The following is a 23,916-nucleotide window of genomic DNA, read 5'->3' on the forward strand; positions in this document are numbered from 1 at the left end:
CAAATTGCCCTGGAGCTGGAATCAAATGGTTTGCCGAATCAACCAAGGCCTTCATGATGTCCCCAGCAACCCCAGTAACAACCTGCGCAGCACAAGTCAGACAATCATCCCAAGGAACATTTTCAGTTCTATAACGATCATGAAAACCATTATTTGCTCTACATGACTTCGGTAAAATCAGCATAAAACTAAAATGTTTGTAGGGATGGTTCTAGCAATTTGATTGTGACTATTCGGCAATAACTTCATATACTTCATAACTTCATTCATAACTTCATTTAGAAACGCTAGAAAAACGAACTGGGAACAATATAAGCAACATTTAAATTCAGACCCATTTACAAAGAGTGGAAAAATTGATTTAGTTCAAGACCTGGAATGTTTTTCCCAAAACGTAAATGATAAGATTTTAAATGCTTTCTACAATAGTTGTCCTACTAAACAGTCGTCCTCTAGCAGGGACGTTCCGTGGTGGAACTCAAAATTGGAAAAACTGCGGAAGACTTCTCGTAAACTTTTTAATAAAGCAAAAAGAACCTCGAATTGGACTCCGTATAGGAGTGCACTTACTGAGTACAATAACGAAATAAGAAAGTCCAAAAGAAGATCGTGGGTTCAAACGTGTGAAAATATTAGCAATATTCCAGAAGTCGCGAGACTTCAGAGGGCACTTGCAAAAGATCATACTAATGAACTAGGGAATCTGAAAAAAAAGGATGGATTTTCCACACAAACTTCTGGTGAAACATTAAAGTTGATTATGGAAACCCATTTTCCTGGATCGATTATGTGTGCAGACCCAACAACAAGTGGTTCGGTTGAAAGTCAAAGATGTTCAGCAAGACCAACTAAAATGTCTGATGATTCAAAAAATGTTACACAAGCTTTGGCTAACGATATCTTTACAAGAGCCAGGGTAGAGAATGCAGTGAGATCTTTTGAGCCTTATAAATCTGCAGGACCGGACGGAATAATTCCAGCAATGCTTCAAAACGGCGAAGCAGTGCTGATTCCGCCGTTAATTGAGATTTTTAAGGCAAGTCTAAGACTCAATTATATTCCATCTTCATGGAGGAAAGTAAAAGTTATCTTTATACCAAAAGTAGGAAAGCGAGATAAGACGCATCCTAAATCGTTCAGACCAATTAGTCTTTCATCAGTTCTGTTGAAAACTATGGAAAAGGTGTTGAGTGATTATATCAACTCAAATTATCTGCTTAAACTTCAACTGTCTAAGTTCCAGTTTGCTTACCAGTCCGGTAAGTCAACAATTACGGCACTTCATACAGTGGTATCTAAAGTGGAAAAGCGCTTTCGGTAAAAAGAAATAGCACTTTGTTCTTTCTTGGACATTGAAGGAGCTTTCGATAACGCTTCTTATTCGTCAATGGATCGTACCATGAAGAAAAGAAACTTCGACATGAACATTATCAAATGGATTCACAGCATGCTTGCAAAAAGAGAAATCTCTTCAGAGCTGGGAAGTTCGTCTCTTACAGTATGGGCAACCAAATGTTGCCCTCAAGGAGGGGTCCTCTCACCACTAATGTGGTCCTTAGTTGTAGACGATCTTCTAGGAAGCTTGAAAGAAAAAGGTTCCGAGGTTGTAGGCTTTGCTGACGATATTGTCATCATAGTGAGGGGGAAATTCGACAATATCATTTCTGAAAGAATGCAATGGGCTCTAAATTTTACCCAATCGTGGTGTATTCAGGAAGGCCTTAGCATTAATCCGTCAAAAATTGTAATTGTACCATTCACTAGGAAAAGGAAACTTGATCTAAAAGCTCTAAAGGACTAGAAACTCAGCTTAGTGAACAGGTCAAATACCTGGGAGTCATTCTGGATTCTAAACTGAACTAGAATGCTCATATTGAGTGTGCAATCGGAAAGGCAACTAGTGCCTTCTGGATATGCTCTAAAACATTTGGAAGAAAATGGGGCTTAAGACCAAAAATGATAAAGTGGATCTATTCTTCCATTATTCGTCCAAAACTGACATATGCTGCTCTTGTCTGGTGGCCAAAAACAAAAGAGGCTACTGCACAGAAGAAGCTGACAAAACTACAAAGGTTAGTGTCCATTGCTATAACGGGAGCGATGCGCAGCACCCCTTCAAAATCTTTAGATGCAATTCTTAATCTGCTACCATTGTATGAATTCGTGCAGTTAGAAGCGGAAAAGAATATGCAAAAACTTAAACGATTGAAGTTACTCAAGTCAGGCGATTTAGTGGGCCACTTGAGTATTTCACAAAATTTTCAATATGGGCCAGTGATGAATATGAATGGAGACTGGATGAAACCTGTGGAGAACTATGACATTCCTTACAACATATATGAACCATCATGTATGGTTTGGGATGTCGGAGGTCCCACTGTTCGAGACGGTTCCATAAAATTCTACACAGATGGCTCAAAAATAGGAACAAAAACGGGTGCAGGAATCTTCGGCCCTGGGATAGCGATCTCAGTGGCAATGGGAAACTATCCAACGGTGTTCCAAGCGGAGATTTTTGCTATAATGAAATGTGCTAATATCTGTGTGGAAAGGAAATATAGATATGCAAATATTTGTATTTTCACAGATAGTGTTATCTAACAAATAATGGCGACTCAGATGTTACATTTTACAAGTATCGGATCATTTATTGATTTGCATCCCTTTCTCCTACACCCATGAATCTTATCTACCTTCTCTAATCATGCGTTTGATTGTCGACATATAAGAACAAATGCATTCTACTCACGGGCCCGTGACAGTCTTGTCTACCACACGCTCGCTCACCGCTCGCCGTTCGAAATCCGCTTGCTCGTGATGTGCGCCCCGCAGCAACGTGACTGCAATTGGCGCCAGCAGCCGCTGGTCGATGTTCGTCGTTAGGTTGAGGTCTTAGGTCGAGTCGGCCTTAGCAGCTGCTCCGGAGTTCGAAAACCAATCCGCACGGTTCGGCTCGACCACGCCGAGCGGGCTCAAAACTGATTATACTGCGCGCGAAAGGCGGAATGTCCTTGCAAGACTCTCTTTCTCCTAAATTCCGATGGACGAAGGAACCTCCTTCGGTCGATTGCTGCCAATAGGGATAGAAAACAAAGGCCCTACCACCGGGGATTAGTATCTTGAAGCGTTGTCAGAATATGAGGGCTTACTTCTTGTGGAAGGCCTTTTGCGTGGTTCTCGATAGCTTCTGTGTACTTCTGTGCGCACGATGGTTCTTCTGTGCGCACGGCACCTGGAATTTGGAAAGTGACGTCATCAATCGAGCAGAGGGCATCATTGAGATCGATTTTATACCTGTATACGCTTGTCCGGGCGGTTGGTGATCTGCGTAATATTTGGTCTCTGTGTTCGTTGAGTAGGAAGCAAGATGTTCCGGTTGATGCTCAAGGTCTCTATGAGATGTCAACAACGTTAGCAGTTGATCAGAGGAGGATTCTAGCGATTTTTTACCTGTTTGCACTTTGGCGGACAACTCACTGGCCGTCGCGTGTGTGCTCGTCGTTCGTTGCTGGCGAATCGTACTCTCCGCACCTAATTCGAACTGCGAAACACGTCGTTACGTGAGTGTCAAATTCGGTCAAGATAGGCACCATGTAATTACCTTTTCGTGAAACGAGTGGAGGGCGATCATGCGCGATATCCGGATGTATTTAATCTGGCCTTGTGCCGATTTGGACTCGCTCGTTCCTCTCCGAATCGTGTTTGAGCTGCAGCTTCCACCACTGCGTGGATAAGACCACTTTTGACACGTTGATTTTAGCACCGAGGAGCGACTTGCTCCCACCGAACACATCGACCGCTCACCCGAGCTGCTGTCTCTTTTCTCGCGGAGGCGGAAGTTGATCCGTGTGAGCTAGTGCAAGGCGAGCGGAGGCGGTTTGACAGCTCAGGCTGTCTTGATCGTAATGTCCCTTTCTTGTTCATAGGTAAACACTGTATACACTGACTGCCGATTACTTATAATAGGGTAATATTTTAAGGAATTACAATGATTAACTTACTAACTGTAACACAACCCTACCGAGTGGGCTGAATTTTTCGTGAATCGCGATAGTGATTCACGAAAAATTCATCAAAACTTCACTTCCTCAAGAAGTGTGTTGGAGACTTAACTGATCACTATTGTTACATGACGAAGGACTAAAGTACGAGAATCCGCAATTCCCCAGAGATAGAGCTCAGAATATGAACTAAACAAACATAATGCAGCACCCGAAGTGCTCAGAAGATGTGATCAGAATGCCAACGATACTTGGCCAGAATGTCTCCAACTCAGTTCTTGTTTGTCTTTAACCCGTCACCCACTACAGTGAACATTCAAGCGATCTTTGGCAGATTCGTCATGGGAATCCGCAAGATCTAATAAATAACAAATAAGAGTAAATTGGCTCATATTAATATTGTCCGCATCCAAGTAGTGGAATTGGCACGCAAAAAACTCTCAACTGGCCGCGGCCAGCTGGGAGGTAGTCGTTTGTGGAAGAGGAAAGGATGGATTTAATCATCCGATACACCGCGAGCCCTACAAGGGTTTTACCGCGCCCTTGGGTCGCGTTGCTTAGGATCCGAAGATCAGAGTGTTTTCACGGGAACCCTCTACGACTTTTAGAAGACTGATCAATCTACGAATGCTCTGCTTTCCGTCTGTGGCTGGCGAGGTTTCGATTTATGTTATAGGGCCTCAAACCAAATCCACATTGCGTTTTTTGTAGCTTACGCTCTTTGTTGGCAACTATGGAGTGTTGCGTACATAGCTGGACAAGGGTTATCGTTAATCGGCTTTGAGATCTTTGGCATGGTACTTTCCCTGCTTTCCTGTCACTACATCTTCTAGCGAGTACATGTTGTGGCCTAGCACTTCCTTTACAATCGCCGCTGTGAATTTCGGGTTGAGTTTCTGGTTTATACCATCCACCTTTGACGAAAGGCTGAAATTTCTCCGCCAGACTACATCGCCGATTTTGAAAGACACTGATCTAGTTCTCAAATTGTAGCGTTGCTTGCTCTTCTCGTGGCTGGTTTTTAAGCGTTGTGCCACGAATGTATGTATGCGTTTCAGGGTTGATAGGCGAACTTCTTGGGCTACTTTGGGGTCGTGATGAGTATTCAGCTTTTGTTGTTTGTAAAGATCCGTGTGAAGTATCAAGTCCCGCCCAAAGTTCGCAAAGTGTGGACTTCCCCTGTCGATTCATGCCTCGCACTGTTGATGGCAGCTACGATTGCAGGCAAGTTCTCGTCCCATGTCTTGTGCTCTTCCTTCAATAACGCTCGGATGCAAGTTGTCAGCACCCTATTCACCCGTTCTGCATTGTTTACCATTGGGCAATAGTACGCCGTTGTCATATGCTCTATTTGGTGTCGGGTCAATAGCGATCGGAAAGCCGCGGATATGAACTGCTTTCCATTATCCGTGAGCACTATTCTTGGACGGGAGAAACGCAGAAACACCTCATTTTCTAGATAGTTTACCATCTTCGCTGCATCCGCGCTTCGCATAGGGTGTGCTATCACATATTTTGTGACCCAGTCGACGGCTACTAGTATCACGGTATTCCCTGCGGCCGAGCGCGTCAAGGGCCCGACGAAATCCAACGAAACTAGCTCCCAAGGTATCTTTGCTGGCTTGGCCTCGCCCATCGTTGGCATCATTCTCGTTGTGGACGCCTTACTTGCCTTGCACGTTGAACAGGATCTAATGTATTTCCCAACGTCCTCTCGCATCTTTGGCCAATAGAAATGTGTTTGTATCTTGTGCCATGTTTTGTCGAAACCCAAGTGAGCCCCTGTGGCTGAATCGTGGAACCTTCTGATTATTTCCGCACGTTCTTCTATCGGCAGCACCTTCTTCCATTTATGCGTAGCGTTTCTCAGCTCATCCGTGCAGCGGCAATTCTTGTATATTTCTCCGTTGACGTTTCGAAAGTCTGGGAACTGCTCCTGGCGTTTGTTGACGTTTTCCTTCAATCTGCTGTACCAAATATCGACGGTATTTTGCGGGTCAAACGATATCGAGGCGGCAATTCTTGAAAGTGCATCCGGCACGATATTGGCGGACCCTTTTCTATATTTTATCTCGAAGTCGAAAGCATTCAATCGGAGTATCCATCTACACATTAGAGCTGTCGGGTTCTTTATGGAACGTAGGTACGAGAGTGCCGAGTGATCACAGTGAACTGTGAATCTGACTCCTTCAATGTACCCTCGGAAGTTCTCGATTGCGCGAATAACCGCCAAGCATTCACGCTCGGTTACGGAGTAGTTGCGTTCGGAAGCTGACAGCTTCTGGGAGAAGTATCCAATGGGATGTTCTTCCCCATCGATATCTTGCGTGAGGACGGCGCCTATCGCTACATCACTCGCGTCGCAAGCAATTGAGAAGGGTTGTTCATAGTTAGGCATCGCCAGAACAGGTGCTGATACTAGTAGTGACTTCAGTTTCATAAACGCGTCCTCAGCCTGCGAAGTCCAGCGAAATTTATTCTTCGTTTTCGTCAGTTCTGTCAACGGAACGGCTATTCTCGAGAAATCTTGAATGAACCTTCTGTACCAATTACATAGACCGAGGAACCTTTGTACTTCTCTCTTGGTTTGTGGTCTAGGAAAGTCTACGATGCACGAAACCTTGTCTTGGTCAACCTTCCAGCCGTTCTCGTTTAGCACGTAACCAAGATATTTCATCTCCTTCCGACAAAACTTCGATTTCTGCTGCGAAATGGTTAGATTGGCTCTAGTTAGTCGTGCTGCGACTTCCTTCAACAGCCTCAGATGCTCCTCAAATGTGCGGGTACAAATAATAATGTCATCTAGGTAGTGAAATACGTGCGGTTCGAGGTCTGCAAACAGGTGTGTCATTAGACGAGACAATGCTTGACTTGCAGTGCAGAGCCCAAATGGCACAACTTTAAACTGGAAATGGCCCCGTCCTGGAACGGTGAACGCTGTCAGTGGTCTTGATGTTTCATCCAGTGGCATCTGCCAAAATGCATCCTTGAGGTCAATCGAAGATATGTAATAACACCCGCTGAGACTGCTGATGATTGACGCTATTTGGGGGATCGGGTGTCCCTCGTTCACCATAATTGAGTTGAGGTGCCTAGCGTCCAGGCAGATCCGGTATTGTCCAGTCTTCTTCTTAACAGCAACGAGCGGATTGTTCCACGGAGAGAACATTGCTTCCTCTATGACGTCTAGCGCTTTCATACGATCCACCTCTTTGTTGACTTCGTCCAGGACGTATTTTGACATGTGATACACTCTTTGTTTCTTCGGTTTCGCTCCAGCAACGTCTATGCGGTGTGTGTACATGTTGGTTCTGCCTATCTTACCTTCTCTACTGATTGGAAACGACGCTACCACTAGATCTAACTGCTGCTGTTGTTCGGCTGTAAGCTGCCGCATTGGCTCCTCGTTTTGCGCTTCTTCTTCGGTTAACATTTCTATGGCTTCACAAACTGCGCGTACCCCAAATTTTTGCCAGAAGTTCATGCCAAGGATTACACAACTCGGCATCGATGGTACTAACAGCACTGGCAACGTTTCACTCCGGCCGTTGTATGCAATGGGCAAGTTGACAAACTCTGTAATGTTGTGTTTTGTTCCGTCTGCAGTTTGTACTCCTCCTTGAACAGCACTCTTGTACAAGCGTAATTCTTCAACTATTTTCAGATGCTGGCCTCCCAGCAACGAACAGTTAGCGCCGCTGTCCAATAGTCCAGTCAACTGTCTGCCAAGGATCGATATTACTGCGTGCGGTCTGGTGTCATTCTCGGTGTTGATAATGATGGAATGTATTTGACTGAGTTCTGGAAATTCCGAGGAGTCGTAAGGAGCGGGCGAAGAATTTTGTTCCTCGGTTATTGCTGATTCCCCGCCTTGCCGTTTCCCTGACCAGGCGTGCACGTTGGGCAGTTACGTAAGGAGTATCCTTTCTGGCCACACCTATAACAGAAGAACATTGCCTGCGGCTTGTCACAGTCCATGAATCTATGTCCCTCCTCGTCACAGTTCCAGCACAGCAACAGATGACGTTGTTCCTCTTCAATCGACCGTTCACTTGATTGTGTCTGGTCTCGCTGTTGTTGATGTTTCTGTTGATTCAGCTGGATTGCTGGAACCCCAGATGTTCCTGCTTCGAAGCGGGATTGGTGTGCGGCCGGTCGACGGAATTGCTCCTTGCGGTCGAACCGAACTTTCAGTGCGTTAACTTGTTGAATTAGGTTTTCCAGCTGCTTGCTGCAATTGTCTTCATCACGTCGTTCGTCTTCTGTACGCTCTCGGTGGGCCTCATGTTCGATGTATTCTTGGTGGCTTTCCAACGCATGAACTCTACCAAAACGCACAGGATTGGGTTGCTGAATGTGCTTTTGAGCTGTGTTGGGTGTCGCGTAATTCGGTTCCAACAGTGAACTCTGTGGCAACGGGAGTCTCCGCTGACGGCTTAATAGCATTCTCGTCTCGTCGAATCCGTTGCAAACCTCTACCATCTCCTGCAAAGATCGCGGGCGAGCTGCCGCAACAATTGATGCGTACTCCGTGTTCATGTTTTTCTTTACTATAAAGAAACGCTCTTCTTTTGACATTGGTGGAGCCACAAACCGGAACAGAGCTGATATGTCTCGGAAGAATTTTGCGAATGACTCTGTCGCTCCTTGAAAGCGAAAGCATGCCTCTACACGTAGCATTTGTGCGTAGCTACATGGTAAGAATTCCTGCCGGATTTTGTTTTTGAAGTCATTCCAGGTTAGCAATGAACCTTCGTTGAACGCCCTTCCGTACCAGTCTAGAGCATCGTCTTGCAGTAAGTGCTTTATCGACCTCAATAAAGCGTCCTCTGCCACGTTTTCTGATCGGGCGAAGCACTCCACCCGATCTAAGAAAGTGTTGAGCGTTGTTGTATCTTTCTCTCCCCTGAACTTGAATGGCCAGTTGTGAATGGCTTTCGGGTACCTCGTACCTTCAGTTCGTGTTTGTTCTTGCCGTAACAGCAGGTTCAGGAGTTCGTCTCTCAAACGGTTGTATTCTGCAGATTGATCATGGTTGTGTTCCGTGTTGTTGCTACGATATGGTGGCGGGGGAATTCCTTGGTAGTCGTACTCATTTCGTCGTAATTGCGGTCCTTGCGAAGCCGAGATAAATGGTTCCGGTCTAATTCCATGGTTGATTGTAGTTCCTCTGCCTCTACCCCTTGGTTTCGATGTCGAGGAGGTTGCAATCGGTAGTCCAACAAGTTCCGGTAGTACTGCTCTATCTCTGTCCTTGTTCCTGCTTGTCGGAGACTGAACTGCGTCCACTTCACCCAGTAATTCTATTAGACTTCGTCGCGCTGAATTTGCGGTCCTCTGTCCGCCACTTCTGTTGAACATTGGGCTGCTGTGGGTTCTCGAATCGGTTGGATTTGTCACTTGTTGATGCACTGGTTCATTGTATGATGTCGGTTTGCTTACGGCGCCAGAGTTTACATTCACTGCTGCTGCTGTTGGCATTTCACTAATACGTTGGGAATATTCTCCAAAGTAGACGATGCTAACGCGTTTGACTTTGACCATGCCTCTTGAAGATGGATCGGAAGTGCTTGAATCCGTGACAGTCGATTTAAATAGTGTTGTAGACGTGACACTGCATGTGTAAGGAATCCCACGTCTTTCTTCTCCATCGCTGTTTCTAAAGCGGGAAGAAAGAATCTTATCCGAGCTTCACAATTTTCGAAGTTTGCCTCATCATCCATAACATGACTGGACGTCGGGTACTCACGACCCAACGTGATCTCTTCAGCCATAGCGTCTCTAAGCTTTAAACATTTATTTCTACGAGTTGTTAGACCGAGACCAGTAATGTGTCTCAATGCCAACTCAAAATTGAGCTCCTCCTCGCTTAAGTGCAAGGGATCGATCTCCATATTAGTCTTCTTTTTGAGCCAAAATACTAAACAAACAAGAACTTCAAATAACTTTAGCCACAAACGGTTTACAAAATCTCTAAATGGGTTTTTTAGTTGGGCGCCAATGTTATCTAACAAATAATGGCGACTCAGATGTTACATTTTACAAGTATCGGATCATTTATTGATTTGCATCCCTTTCTCCTACACCCATGAATCTTATCTACCTTCTCTAATCATGCGTTTGATTGTCGACATATAAGAACAAATGCATTCTACTCACGGGCCCGTGACAGTCTTGTCTACCACACGCTCGCTCACCGCTCGCCGTTCGAAATCCGCTTGCTCGTGATGTGCGCCCCGCAGCAACGTGACTGCAATTGGCGCCAGCAGCCGCTGGTCGATGTTCGTCGTTAGGTTGAGGTCTTAGGTCGAGTCGGCCTTAGCAGCTGCTCCGGAGTTCGAAAACCAATCCGCACGGTTCGGCTCGACCACGCCGAGCGGGCTCAAAACTGATTATACAGCGCGCGAAAGGCGGAATGTCCTTGCAAGACTCTCTTTCTCCTAAATTCCGATGGACGAAGGAACCTCCTTCGGTCGATTGCTGCCAATAGGGATAGAAAACAAAGGCCCTACCACCGGGGATTAGTATCTTGAAGCGTTGTCCAGAATATGAGGGCTTACTTCTTGTGGAAGGCCTTTTGCGTAGTTCTCGATAGCTTCTGTGTACTTCTGTGCGCACGATGGTTCTTCTGTACGCACGGCACCTGAATTTGGGAAGTGACGTCATCAATCGAGCAGAGGGCATCATTGAGATCGATTTTATACCTGTATACGCTTGTCCGGGCGGTTGGTGATCTGCGTAATAATTCGTCTATGTTCGTTGAGTAGGGAGCGAGATGTTCCGGTGGATGCTCAAGGTCTCTATGAGATGTCAACAACGTTAGCAGTTGATCAGAGGAGGATTCTAGCGATTTTTTACCTGTTTGCACTTTGGCGGACAACTCACTGGCCGTCGCGTGTGTGCTCGTCGTTCGTTGCTGGCGAATCGTACTCTCCGCACCTAATTCGAACTGCGAAACACGTCGTTACGTGAGTGTCAAATTCGGTCAAGATAGGTACCATGTAATTACCTTTTCGTGAAACGAGTGGAGGGCGATCATGCGCGATATCCGGATGTATTTAATCTGGCCTTGTGCCGATTTGGACTCGCTCGTTCCTCTCCGAATCGTGTTTGAGCTGCAGCTTCCACCACTGCGTGGATAAGACCACTTTTGACACGTTGATTTTAGCACCGAGGAGCGACTTGCTCCCACCGAACACATCGACCGCTCACCCGAGCTGCTGTCTCTTTTCTCGCGGAGGCGGAAGTTGATCCGTGTGAGCTAGTGCAAGGCGAGCGGAGGCGGTTTGACAGCTCAGGCTGTCTTGATCGTAATGTCCCTTTCTTGTTCATAGGTAAACACTGTATACACTGACTGCCGATTACTTATAATAGGGTAATATTTTAAGGAATTACAATGATTAACTTACTAACTGTAACAATAGTCAAGCGGCACTCAAAGCGTTGAGTAGCTTTAAATGTACGTCAAAACTTGTCTGGGACTGCATTCTTTCATTGCGAAAGGTGTGCCAAGAGAACTCCATAAATCTGTACTGGGTTCCAGGGCACTGTGGCATTGGAGGTAATGAAAAGGCAGACGAGCTTGCGAAACGAGGTTCAAATACACAGTTTATTGGTCCAGAACCTTTCTGCGGTATATCATACTGTACCATAAAAATGGAATTAAAATCCTGGGAAGCACAAAGGTTGATGACCAATTGGTTGGTTGCCGAAAAGTGTGCTCAATCAAAGAGATATATAATCCCCAATGTTTCAGTAACCAAAAAGATCTTAGAACTCAATAAGAAAGCTCTTCGCACCTTTACTGGCCTAATAACCGGACATTGCCCGAGCAGATATTATTTGAAAAATATTGGCCAGGATCAGAATGATATTTGTCGTTCCTGTAACATGGAAGGTAAAACTGAAATCTCGGAACATCTGCTTTGCAGTTGTGATGCATTGTATAAGGGTAGATCTAAATTTCTAAATAGTGGCTTTATACAACCAGGAGATATGTTGACTGCAAATCCTGGAAAGGTAGTGGGTTTCATTAACTCAAATTATATGCCGGACTGGGGAAAATACGCGTCTTAGGTTGTTTACTTGACAAATGGTGATCAACCTAGAAGATGCGAATAGTTAATAGTAATCAGGGGTATACCACAAAAGTTCAACTCAATGGACGCAGTGGTTCTACGCCCCAACAACAAAAAAAAAAAAAAAATCGGCAATTCATATGGGCCATGCCCTTTTTCATCCATAGAACTAAAGTGAATACGGCTTCAACTATTGTTCCATTGCAGATCATCCATGAATATCATCCATCCCTGAAATATAAGCTTTACGGTCAACACGCGTAACCAAAAGGCTGTTATCTCTTTAAAAAAACTTGCTCATACCCGTTTTGATCCATAGGACTCAATTGGATACCTCTTCAACTATTGTTCCATTCCAGGTAATTTAAGAAAGTCATTTTAGGTCTTCTACAGGATTATTATTTTTAAATGGTTCATCTCATTATGATCCATAGATCCATACTAGATAGGCATTCAACAATTATTCCATTCCAGGTCATCGAAGAAATCTCTGAAGTCTAGACTTCGTGGCTGGGGACATAATGGAAGCCTTGATTGATTCGGTAGACCATTTGATTCAATCTCTAGAAAAATTGGGAGATCTTACAACTTGTTACATGTCAGAATTTGAGACGCAATTCGCAAACTATCCAAATTCCAGGAAATCTTTGAGATCTTACAACACCTCATATGCCTTGATTTAAGACGAGTGAAAGACAAACACTCGGGGAATATAATTGAGTTGATACCGCGAGTGAAGAAATCATGAAAGCCTCCAGAACAATTTGAAGATCTTACAATATCGAATATGCCTATATTTGAGACGTTAGTAAAAGAGCAACACTCAGAAGACACAATTGGGTTGACACCGATTGATTCAAACTCCAGGACAATTTGAAGTTCTTAAAACATCTCATATACTTGGACTTGAGACGCAGGTGAAAGACAAATACTCGGAAGGCATTATTGGGATGATACCGCGGCTGAGGACATCATGCAAGTCTCATTAGATTCGGTAGACCATTTGATTCAAACTCCAGGATAATTTGGAGATCTCACAACTTCATACATGCAAGAATTGAAGACGGATGTGAAAGACAAATAATCGGAGGACAAAATTGGGTTGACACCGACACTGGGGACATCATGGAAGCCTTGGTTGATTCGGTGGACCATTTGATTCAAACTTCAGGACAATTTGGAGATCTTACAACACCTTATATGTCTTGTTTTGAGACGCAAGAGAAAGACAAATCCTCGGAGGACATAATTGGGTTGATACCACGACTTGGGACATCATGAAGGCTTTGGTTGATTTGGTAGACCATTTGATTCAAACTCCAGGACGATTTGGAGAACTTACAACTTCATACATGCAAGAGTTGAAGACGGATGTGAAAGACAAATAATCGGAGGACAAATTTGGGTTGACACCGAGACTGGAGACATCATGGAAGCCTTAGTTGATTCGGTGGACCATTTGATTCAAACTTCAGGACAATTCTGAGATCTTACAACACCTCATATGTCTTGTTTTGAGACGCAAGTGAAAGACAAATCCTCGGAGGACATAATTGGGTTGATATCACGACTTGGGAAATCATGAAGGCTTTGGTTGATTCGGTAGACCATTTGATTCAAACTCCAGGACAATTTGGAGATCTTATAACATCTGCTGGATTCGGAGAGATCTTACAATACCTCATGTAAGATGCAAGTGAATGTATCTGAAAGTATCCTCACTATCAATAAATTAAGTGAAATACTAGAAATTTTAGCAAAATTTCTTTTTACGTCACATTCGATTTACGTCCCCCCAATAAGTGACGTAAAAAGAGGGTTGAGTGTACTTCCTCTGCATTAAATTTGAAAATCAAAATCATATTACATATTCTATTGTATTTCTCAGTACAGTAAATACCGGTTCCAATTGGGCTCAGTACCGGTATTTTCGGTACTGGAATTCGTCGATAATCTCGGTATTTTCAGTACCGGTACCACAACCCTAAATCTTACGATGTATCACGCGCCTCCATACATCTACCTACTCGTATAAGACTTAGTTTGCACGTTGAAAACCCACGTCCACACGTTGATAACAAATATAGGGAAATGGGTGGTGGATTGCTGGGTGCGTTGATCCTCATTATAGCTGCCAGGTCAAAAGAAATGTCTTTAAACGTGAACGATATTAATATTATTGAAATTCTACGCATTTGTGGTTACACCAGCATGTGTGCCCTAGGTGAGGGCATATTGTCATCATTGTCCACTTTTTTCTTCGTTAATCGTTCAGTCGCTATTCCCCACTTGTGGGGGTTGAGTCGGTTGGTGTTTCAATATTAAAAATCATCGTGCGTTGTTTATGTTTCGCATAGCTCGAACATCTTTGTCGGAACGGCAAACATCGTCCCCCGGTGGTCGACACTGGACAAAAAAAAGGCCATCGTAGTAGAGCAGACGAGCCAGACTGGACGACGAGAGGCAGACGAGTGTAAATTGGACGGATTCTTTTTGTAGCATGTCGTACTCTGTACCAAGAACAGACACGCCAAATTGGATTCAAAAAAGGACATACTTTCCACTAGACTATGTATGTGCTTTTCACAACTCCTAGCAAACGGAACTGTATCCCAAAGAGACTAGTAAGACTTTGAAGCACTGTAGATAAAATGCTCGCGGTGAAGATAACATCGATTCATCCTTATGAAGCAGTGTTTGCTGGTCTTACCATTCATCCTAGCTAGCTCGTGATATTCATTCAAGAAGCAGCTGCATAAAACATCATTTTTAGCTTTAAAAAAACTATCGAGAGCTCCCCGCATCCGCAGGTTATTCAAATCAAAATGGCACGAAGACAAGTTTTGTCATAAACCGGTGTCGCCGAATGGTCAAATATATCCCCTGCAGAGTGCTGCAGCGGAAACAGTATAGAGAAAGCATTTCACTCCAACTTCTCGCATAGTGATTGTCGTCTGGCAACGGGAGCCGGTTCCGAACATATTTTTGCGTATTTTTATTGGATAAAATCATACTCGAAACAAGAAGATATGTGACAGTTTCTCTACCCCCGGTGGTGTGGGTGGTACTGAATTCTGCATTGGAGAAATAAGTAAACCAATTGTTTCGATTATTCTGCCAGCTCCCCGGAGGAATGTTTGCCACACAAAGCAGAGACCGATGCTGGAACAGACTGGAAAATGCCAATGTCGAAAGTCGTTGCCACCAGTACTGGCCACACACACCCAGCGTTCAAATTGAAACAATAAACTCGGCGCTAACGAAGAATAGAAGCACATTCTCTGAATAGTTTCGTCCGCTTGTGCCAAACAAGCTCCGCAAAGTAGATGTAGGGATTTCGAGGATATGCAGAAAAGAACAATGTCCTACTGCTGTGCTGGATACAGTGAGTGAATGCTCAAGCTTATCAGCTCAAGAGCAGAAAACTGTGCATTTGGGATTTCATTCGTTGTACATTTCAAATTGCTATGCATTAGACAAACCATTGCTGAAGGCAACGAAAGCATTGTAACAATGAACTTTGCCGGTCATACTGGGCACTGCAGATCAAGTAAGTTATGATTCGTTGAGATGAAAACAGAAAATTTATAATCGATTTAAGTTTTCTGCGAACGGCCCAGTTGGAAGTTGATGCGACTTATTCTTTTAGTAATCAGCAATTAAGTAGTTAACATTGTTCTAGTAGTGATCCAAAATAAAAAGTTAATCAAAAATGTATAAAAGTGTTTCTTAAGGGAAATAAAAGTTTTTGTATTTAGATGGGAAGTAGGCTTTGAAATTAGAACAACACAAATGAAAAAAACAAATCACCACCAAATGCGGAGTTTGATTGCCTGTGGAGTCATTTGATTGCGTGTAGAACATATTTCCACTAAAAGTATCTGTGTTTCAATTACCAATTGCGATTGATAAAGTAAGCTAAACGGAATACAAATCAAAGGGATCGCTTCTTAAGGTGCGTATTTACTGTAGTGGTTTAGTCAATCAGTTTGCTTCAATGTAAATATTTAGTTGATAAAAAGCTGTACGGATTTTGATCCTTTGATTCTAAATCCGTCCACGGTGAACGGATGTCGATTCAGGAGGTGTTGATTTAATTCATTATTTTATCATGTTTTTCGTAGTTTCTGATGTGTAAATGCGGAACACTTCAAAAGTAGAGGCTTTCTTGGTCCTGTATCATCTATACATTTTTCATTTGCATTCGATTCCAATTTTCTAGAGACTTTTTTATATACTTAGGTGCTTAAGTGTGCGGATTTCGATGCTCCACGATATACGCCAAAAATCGTTCTAAAAAAGTCAGGTTTCCGCCAGTTTTATTAAATTCTAGAGAACTTCCGGAAGTATTTCTTGAGAAATTCTCATAAAAATGCCAAAAATTGCAACAAGAATTTTTTTCCACAACTTCATAAGGAATTTTGTACAACACTGACTGTTGGAAAACCTCTGTTTTTTTTATAAGCAACCCAAACTAGATAGCATTTTGGACTCGTCATAGAAACTATGACTTCAACATACAATTTACTAGTTGGTTCGCTACTCAATTTCAATAGTTCCTGTCAATAACGGAGTAGCAACTATGAATGATTCAACAAACTCACCATGAGCCATTATACACCTTAACAGTGTACCCCAGGTTGAGAACCGTTGTATTGAGGAATTCTTTCCAAAATTGCTGCAGATGTTTTCTCGAAATTTTACTAAAGAAAATAATAGTGAAATACTTCTAAAAAATCCTGACGAAATTTATGAATAAATACTTGAAAGTATTACGATTACGAAAAGAACTCATGAAAGCATTTTCAACGAAATTCCTGATGGAATTTCCGAAAAAACTCATGAACAAATTTTCGGAGGAACGCCTGACGGAAATTTCAAAGTATTCCTTTTAAGGTGGTGTTCTTGAAGAAATGTCCAAAGGCACTCTTAAAGTAGTTTTCAAAGGAATTTCTGAAGGAATTTTCAAAGAACTCCTAAAGGAATTTTAAACATCTAGAAAATGTTGTAACCGAATTACCGAATGATTTTGTTGATTAGAATCCCGAAGGGATTCCTAAAGGAAGGCTCTCGGAGGAATTCCTTCGGAGGTTGTAAAACAAATTTTCAGAGGACCTGGAGGAAGTTCTGATTGAATTCCTGAAAAAATTTTCGAAGGTTTTCCAACAACTTCTTTCTAAAATTTTAGATGGAATGCCTGTAGGAATTGAAGAGTTTCTTCGTAATTTCCTTCAGGACTTCTTCTGATTTATTTTTAAAATTCTTTTGGAAATTTCTGAAATCTTCTTCTTCTTGAATGGCTCTACAACTTTCCAGCCAGCTTTTCAACATTTTTCATCTTTTCAACAGTGTTCTAGCAGCAGTTCCACAGTTATTAATTGGAAACTTTTCTATTTTCCTCCAATAATGCATGAGTGAGTATGTGTCTTGTGCGGCAAGTACAATCGATATACTATGGCCAGGGAGCCGAGAATGTTTTCCACCCGAAAACATCCTAGACCGAACTGAGAATCGAACTCGCCTTTATCGGATTGGCAAAGATACGCCTTTGCTCGAAACGCTAACTGGGGTCTTTTGTGGTAATTATTAAAATTTTCGAAATTCCGAAATTCCGAATGAATAACTGCAGGAATGGCGGAAGGATTTTCTGTAATATCTTCTGTACGAATTTCTTAATAAATTTCCGATGGAATTCGTAAAAGAATTTCTGACGTATTTTCTGGAAGAATTCATTAAGGAATATCCAACGAGTTTCCCAAAATAAATTACCGGAAGAATTCGTAGAGGAAGTACCGATGTCGTTTATAACAAGCGTACTATACGGACTTCCAGGTATTGAAAGTTTCTGGCGAAACATTTCAAGGAATTTTTAGATGCTTTTCCAATTTAATTAGGGGAACGGTTCGACACTTCATCTCATTGCTTCAATATTCATCCCATAGGAAACAAAGCAACGAAAAGAAATTTGATATGTTTATTATTTTTTGTGATTTTTTTCAGAAGCGACGAGATTGATGCTGTATTTTTTTGTTTTGCAATGAGATGGATATATGTTCAGTGAGATGGAAAACGGAACAGTTCCCCTACTAAATAATTTCAAGATGATAAAATACAATTAAAATTGTGTGATATTGGCAACGACGACAGCTCTTTCAGCATCCAGGACTCATCGAGGTAGGTTGTATATCCCGGTGCACCCAATTCGGTGATCTCCTATTTAAAATCTTGCGTGCGCCTTAGCCTGTGATAATAAAAACATCATCTTATTTTTAAATATAAGCTTGACGAAAGTACTCGACAATGATGAATTCTGAAAGAAGCTTTAGATTCTAAGACTGAGTGAAGTCCATTGGCCAACTTTGAAGAATACAGAATGTAACCGGGACAAAATCTTTTGTATTCTGGTTTACGATGTGAACACGCTCTCCGCAATGCCTGCAGTTGGCTTCCTACTAAGCGCTCAGGCACACTCTGTGCTTATGAAGTGGGAACCAATAAATAAAAGGATAATCGTTGCCATATTTAGAACAAGGGTCCGAAACCTTACGATTATCCAATGTTGACAAAGACAAAGATAATTTCTGTAGCCAACACGATGCCGTCGTAGACAGAATTCCAAGGGATGATATCAAGGTGTGTATGCGCACTGTGTGGCCCTCCTTAGCCATGCGGTAAGACGCTCGGCTACAAAGCAAGACCATGCTGAGGGTGGCTGGGTTCGATTCCCGGTGCCGGTCTAGGCAATTTTCGGTTTGGAAATTGTCTCGACTTCCCTGGACATAAAAGTATCATCGTGTCTCATGGTATACGAATGCAGAAATGGGAACTTGGCTTAGAAACCTTGCAGTTAATAACTGTAGAAGTGCTTAATGAACGAGGCGGCAATGTCCCAGTGGGGGATGCAATGCCAATGAAGAAGAAGAAGAAGATGGACAACTTCAATGCGAGGATCGGATTCGATTACTCGAACCACGAGGGCATCATGGGTCACCATGGTCTCGAAGAAATGAACCAAAACGGAGAGTTGTTCGCCGAATTCTGTGGTAACAACGACATGGTGGTTGGGGGATCACTTTTTCTTAATGGACCGATTCACGTGGTTCTCCTGGTTCTCTTCAAATCTGTGTCAGTCGAACATGGAAATAAAACCTTCTTAATGTACGGAATCGCTTTGCGCGGAATCGTCAGCAGGAGAAGAGAGTTGGGCGATGGTTCAACACACGCCGACTGAGATATACCATGGAGAAAAGGTCCTTGGTGAAAAACTGGAGACTCGTGCTGCAGATATTCCGAAAGGTGGCAACTTGGAAGACCAATGGACTGCCATCAAAACCGTCCTAATCACCATCAGACAGACACCATCAACAGAAGCCTGCGGTACATAATTCGTGTCTGGTGGCCTCCCAACTGGAGCTCCATCGTCATTGTCATCAGAGGCCGATAGCAACGGAAGTAGGACTGGGACGGCCACACCTTACGTAGGTACGGAAACGAAATCTGTAAACCAGCATTACTCTGGGACCACCTGGAACCCAGCCAGACATCGCAGCAGAGGTAGACTCACTGGCTCATGGTGGCGTAGCCTCCATAAAGAAATAAAATAAGTCGACCGAAATCTAACTTGGCAACAGGTTAAGATGATAGCTGGATATCGCTCAGGATGGAGATCTTCCAAGTCGGCCCTTTGCACCGCAACAATAGGACTGACCTTTAACTGCGTCCTATTATTGGGGTAGTTTGTTTTTATTGTGATGAAAACAAAACCATAAAAGTTTAGCACAACTAACTTAACATTAACGAAACTAGAGTTAACGAGCATCATATTCGACTAGTGCAATGTGAAAAAAGATAAGCACTTCATTTTTAAAGAATTTTTGAAATCAATTTTGTTTTGAAATGCATGAAATGTCCAGATTTGGTATTATTTTTTTAATTGCATTTGGAACCTAACCCCACCACCCCTTGGGAAATTTTCGTGTTTCAAAAAAGTCAAACCCTTAGCGAAGTCCGATTGAGCTGAAACTTTGGATGCGGATTTTTTTCGAGGAGATGAATAGCTACCCGTTGTTGACATTTTCAAAATTTTCCCATACATTGGCACCAAAAGGTATACATTGTTCTACAAAATTGTAGCTCGAAAAGTTTTAAAATTTTTCTAAACAAATTGTTTCTCTAGCTCTTAAATCATTGATCCCCAAAGTGCGGCGTGCGGGCCCTTTTAGCCTTTTCCTGAGGACCGCAAAGACACTACATGTGGCTCATTGAAAAGCATTATATGACAGGAAAAGCTTTTTATCATTCCCAATATTTCGGTCTACTCGGAAGCCTGTCAAGTTCACATCATTATGATGTTTCAGCACAATTTATATATCGTGAATAGTTTTATCATTATGATTAACGAAATTAATTAGGGGAAGGGAGGGCAATATGCCCTAGTTAAGCAAACACTGCTCTATTGTCTTATTTGTAACGCTATTCATGGGTATTTTTACATTATGCATCAGTTAAACAAGATAGCTAGTTGATGCCATTCAAAAATTGTCAAAAATCTCAATCATATTGATAATATTCACATTTCAAAAAAGTGGTGATATTTTGTTGCCGGAAAACTCATGAGGCAAAACGCCTTTCAGCTGGCGGTTCCTAGGGAACAAAGTACCACGCGTCGGCGAATCAGCATTCTAGTATGGATAGTCCGTGGAGACGCAAGTACTTTGTAGGTTATTGCCACTAGGGCGTTTTGCCTCGCCAAAATGTTAGATGTTTCTTCAAAATGTGGAAATTTTCGGTTTTCCGACCTTCCCATGCACTATTTTGAAACTTTCTTCGCCTATCCTACATAATTTTAGATCTAGTTTTGTTACGGACATATTAATGACGGTAAATATGAGGGAAAACACAAAAGGCGTTTTGCATCGGGGGGGCGTTTTGGGGCCTCTTCTCCTACTTTCTACAAAGATATTATGTAGGCCGACAGTGAAAATATTTCGATGTTATCGAAATATATCATGAAGAGTGGCAAATTTGTAAGGAATTATACAAATTATGAAGCAAATTTGTATTCAATCGCAGATTTAAAGGAACTAAAGGTTGAACTACAAGTGAAAATAATGTTCTCATACATTGCTACGTAATAAGAATGCTTTTATGTTTCAAAATAAGTTAGGTTTTGGCGAAATTGAACTGAACATTTTCTGGATTATTCCTTACTTGAAACTTACTTGGATTATTACCTCCAGAAAATACGATGACTATGGATTCTGTTTGGAACACCATTTTAATTTTTTTCAGAATCGCAAAAAGATTCTGTTCAGAATCCTCAAACAGAATCCCAAACGGACTATTTAAAATTACAAACAAACTCCAAAAGAATTCTGCTCCGAATTTCGACCGGAATTCTGTTCAGAATCACGAAGGGGAGATCGAATTCCAAACGCATTCTGTTTAAAATTCCGATCGGATTCTGCTCAAAGGCTCTAACGGATTCTGTTCAGAACTCCAGAAGGATTCTGTTTATAACGTTAGAATTTTGCATTGCCCTTGCTAACAATCGATCAGCTCATGCGATTGTATGTAGCACTAGCGAATCTATAGCACTATCATCCATAACTTTCCAAATTCCTATATTCCAAAATTCCTAATTTCATAAATTCTTAAATTGCTGAATTACTAAATTCCCAAATTTTTAAAATCATAATTTCCTGAATATGGGGAATGACGGCTTTGGCAAGTTTTGTCCTATTATTGTCAGGGGGGTTTTTATGACTGATTATGCTCAAATTTGGCCTAAACATTCTTTTGCATATCAAAGAATATTGTAGCCAAATTTTATAAAAATCGATCGAACAAAACCCCCTGCCAATAATAGAACAAAACTCGCCAAAGCCGTTCTTTTCCCCTACCCACTTCATTAATTGCAAAATTCCCAAATTTCTTAATTTCTAAGATCGCAAATTCCCAAGTCCCTAATTTCCTAAATTCTCAAATCCCCAAATTCCTATATTCAAAGATTCCTAAATTACCATGTTCTCAAAATCTAGTGTTTCTTTTTTTCCAAGTTCGTTTATTTGGTAGGCTCTTTACCACTAACCAATGTTGATTTTTAAATAATTACTTTCGTTTATCGATTATCCCTCATACCCCTGAAAAGCCCTGAAAAAGGGCTTTTTGCGTTGAAAATTAGCTTCTTCAGCCAACAAACAAGCTTGTTCAGCTTAAATTGTCTGTTGGGAAGCCGATAAATAAATCAATCGAAATCCCTAAATAAATCCTAAATTCCTAAATTCAAAAATTTGATATATCGTCATTACCTGTCTCATTATTTATCAGTTCAGATTGCATTTTTCAGCCTGGCCAGTGGACCTGCGCTGCGATCCATCTTCGTTTCCCCAAGTGACCATAATCTTATCAATTGCACCAGTGGCGTAGCCAGAAAATTGGTCTGGGGGGGGTTTCTGAACATTTTTTTTATTCGAGAAGGTTCGAAAAAAAAAATTTCTACTAAAAATTTTGACTCTGGGGGGGGGGGGGTTTTATGTCCAAAACCACCCCTGTGGCTACGCCACTGAATTGCACAAATCATCCAATTCCCAATCCCGTTTTCTCGGTAGAAGAAAACTATTTTCTTGTTCTTTTTTTTTACAAACTGGATTTTTAGAAACACATAATGATAAAACATAATGTTAATTTTTATTTGGCATAAAATGTTGGATGGATTCAATTCGAACGGCTTTTATACAAGCAGTGTGGTACGACATGCAAGCAACATTTTGCGACTTGAAGGGGGTTGAAAAAAAAAGTGGAACGGGATATTTCGGCTGGTGTTCAGCGGCCAATGTACTTGAATTTACAATCTGTTGTCGCTTACGAAGTCCCGATGTCCTAGAGATTGTAACTGGAAAGAATCATGACAATTGGATTAAAAATACCTGAGATATAACGGGGCAATGTTGCCGTTCTACGCTTTCTGCAGGGGTTGGTATTTGCAGTGTTAATAAATCGATATTAGCAATAAACAATTTAAAATTTTTGCACAAAATTGTTTTTCATAAACCGAATAAATAAATAATTTCAATGCAAAAATATAAAAAAGCAATACAACTGAGCATATTTTTTATCCAGCGATGCAGTTTTGATGCGTTTATTGTTTATGGAAAATTAGCTTACTTTTATTGCAGTTTTTGTATTTGAGTCTTCTATAACATTCAACTATCATATCCATTTCACTACTTAACAATCCAATCAAAACTAGAAGTCAGAAATATAATTGAGTATGTGAACGCTACGAGGAAAAAAAGCACCCATTTATAAGGTTTGAGTTTTTTAAAACTATATCACATTAGGTGTTAGCTTTTTCCAGTCACTGAATCAGATGCTTCAACAATTTCCATAGCAATATCTCTGTTTTAACAAACGTTTCATAATTATGCAGCACATGCAGGAACGTTATTCATGAATGGAGCTAAGGATCAAAACTCACACCCCGGAATGAAAAATTTTACAAGCGAGAATAATATTTTCACAGCGGTCTGCTCCCAACACGTAGTAGGGAGAAAAATAAATTATTCCATCGCTCAGTTTCGCCATTTTATGCGTTACGTTGTTTGAAGAGTCGGTGGATCCCCACCACGGCAGCCAGTCTGTCCTACGCGTGGTTGTTAGCTATTAGTTGAGCCGCCACATGGGACGATTATCATAATTCTCCCACCCCGCGAAGAGTTGTCGGTTATAAAATATGGTACCTCCGTCCTTGTCCCCGGTTCGTTGGAATTGTTAATGATGCTGGCAGGCAGAAAAAAAAAAATCTGCACGCCGATTCCTACGCACAGCTTCAAATT

The 23,916-nt window shown here is 42.0% G+C and overlaps 2 protein-coding genes across 8 annotated transcripts in view; both read right to left on the minus strand.

The window, feature by feature from the left end:
* Positions 1–23,916, minus strand: part of LOC134212579 (dual specificity calcium/calmodulin-dependent 3',5'-cyclic nucleotide phosphodiesterase 1-like) — a 705,268-nt gene that overhangs the window by 37,976 nt on the left and 643,376 nt on the right. The window lies entirely within an intron of this gene.
* On the minus strand, positions 10,705–11,419 carry LOC134212588 (uncharacterized). Its single transcript, XM_062690581.1, has 3 exons — positions 11,011–11,419; positions 10,860–10,950; positions 10,705–10,801 (listed from the first exon to the last, which is right to left on the minus strand). Exons 1-3 carry the CDS (start codon positions 11,200–11,202, stop codon positions 10,752–10,754), a joined length of 333 nt encoding a protein of 110 aa, XP_062546565.1. The 5' UTR covers positions 11,203–11,419; the 3' UTR covers positions 10,705–10,751.

The sequence above is a fragment of the Armigeres subalbatus genome, chromosome 2 (assembly GCF_024139115.2).
Source record: "Armigeres subalbatus isolate Guangzhou_Male chromosome 2, GZ_Asu_2, whole genome shotgun sequence".
Taxonomy (NCBI): domain Eukaryota; kingdom Metazoa; phylum Arthropoda; class Insecta; order Diptera; family Culicidae; genus Armigeres; species Armigeres subalbatus.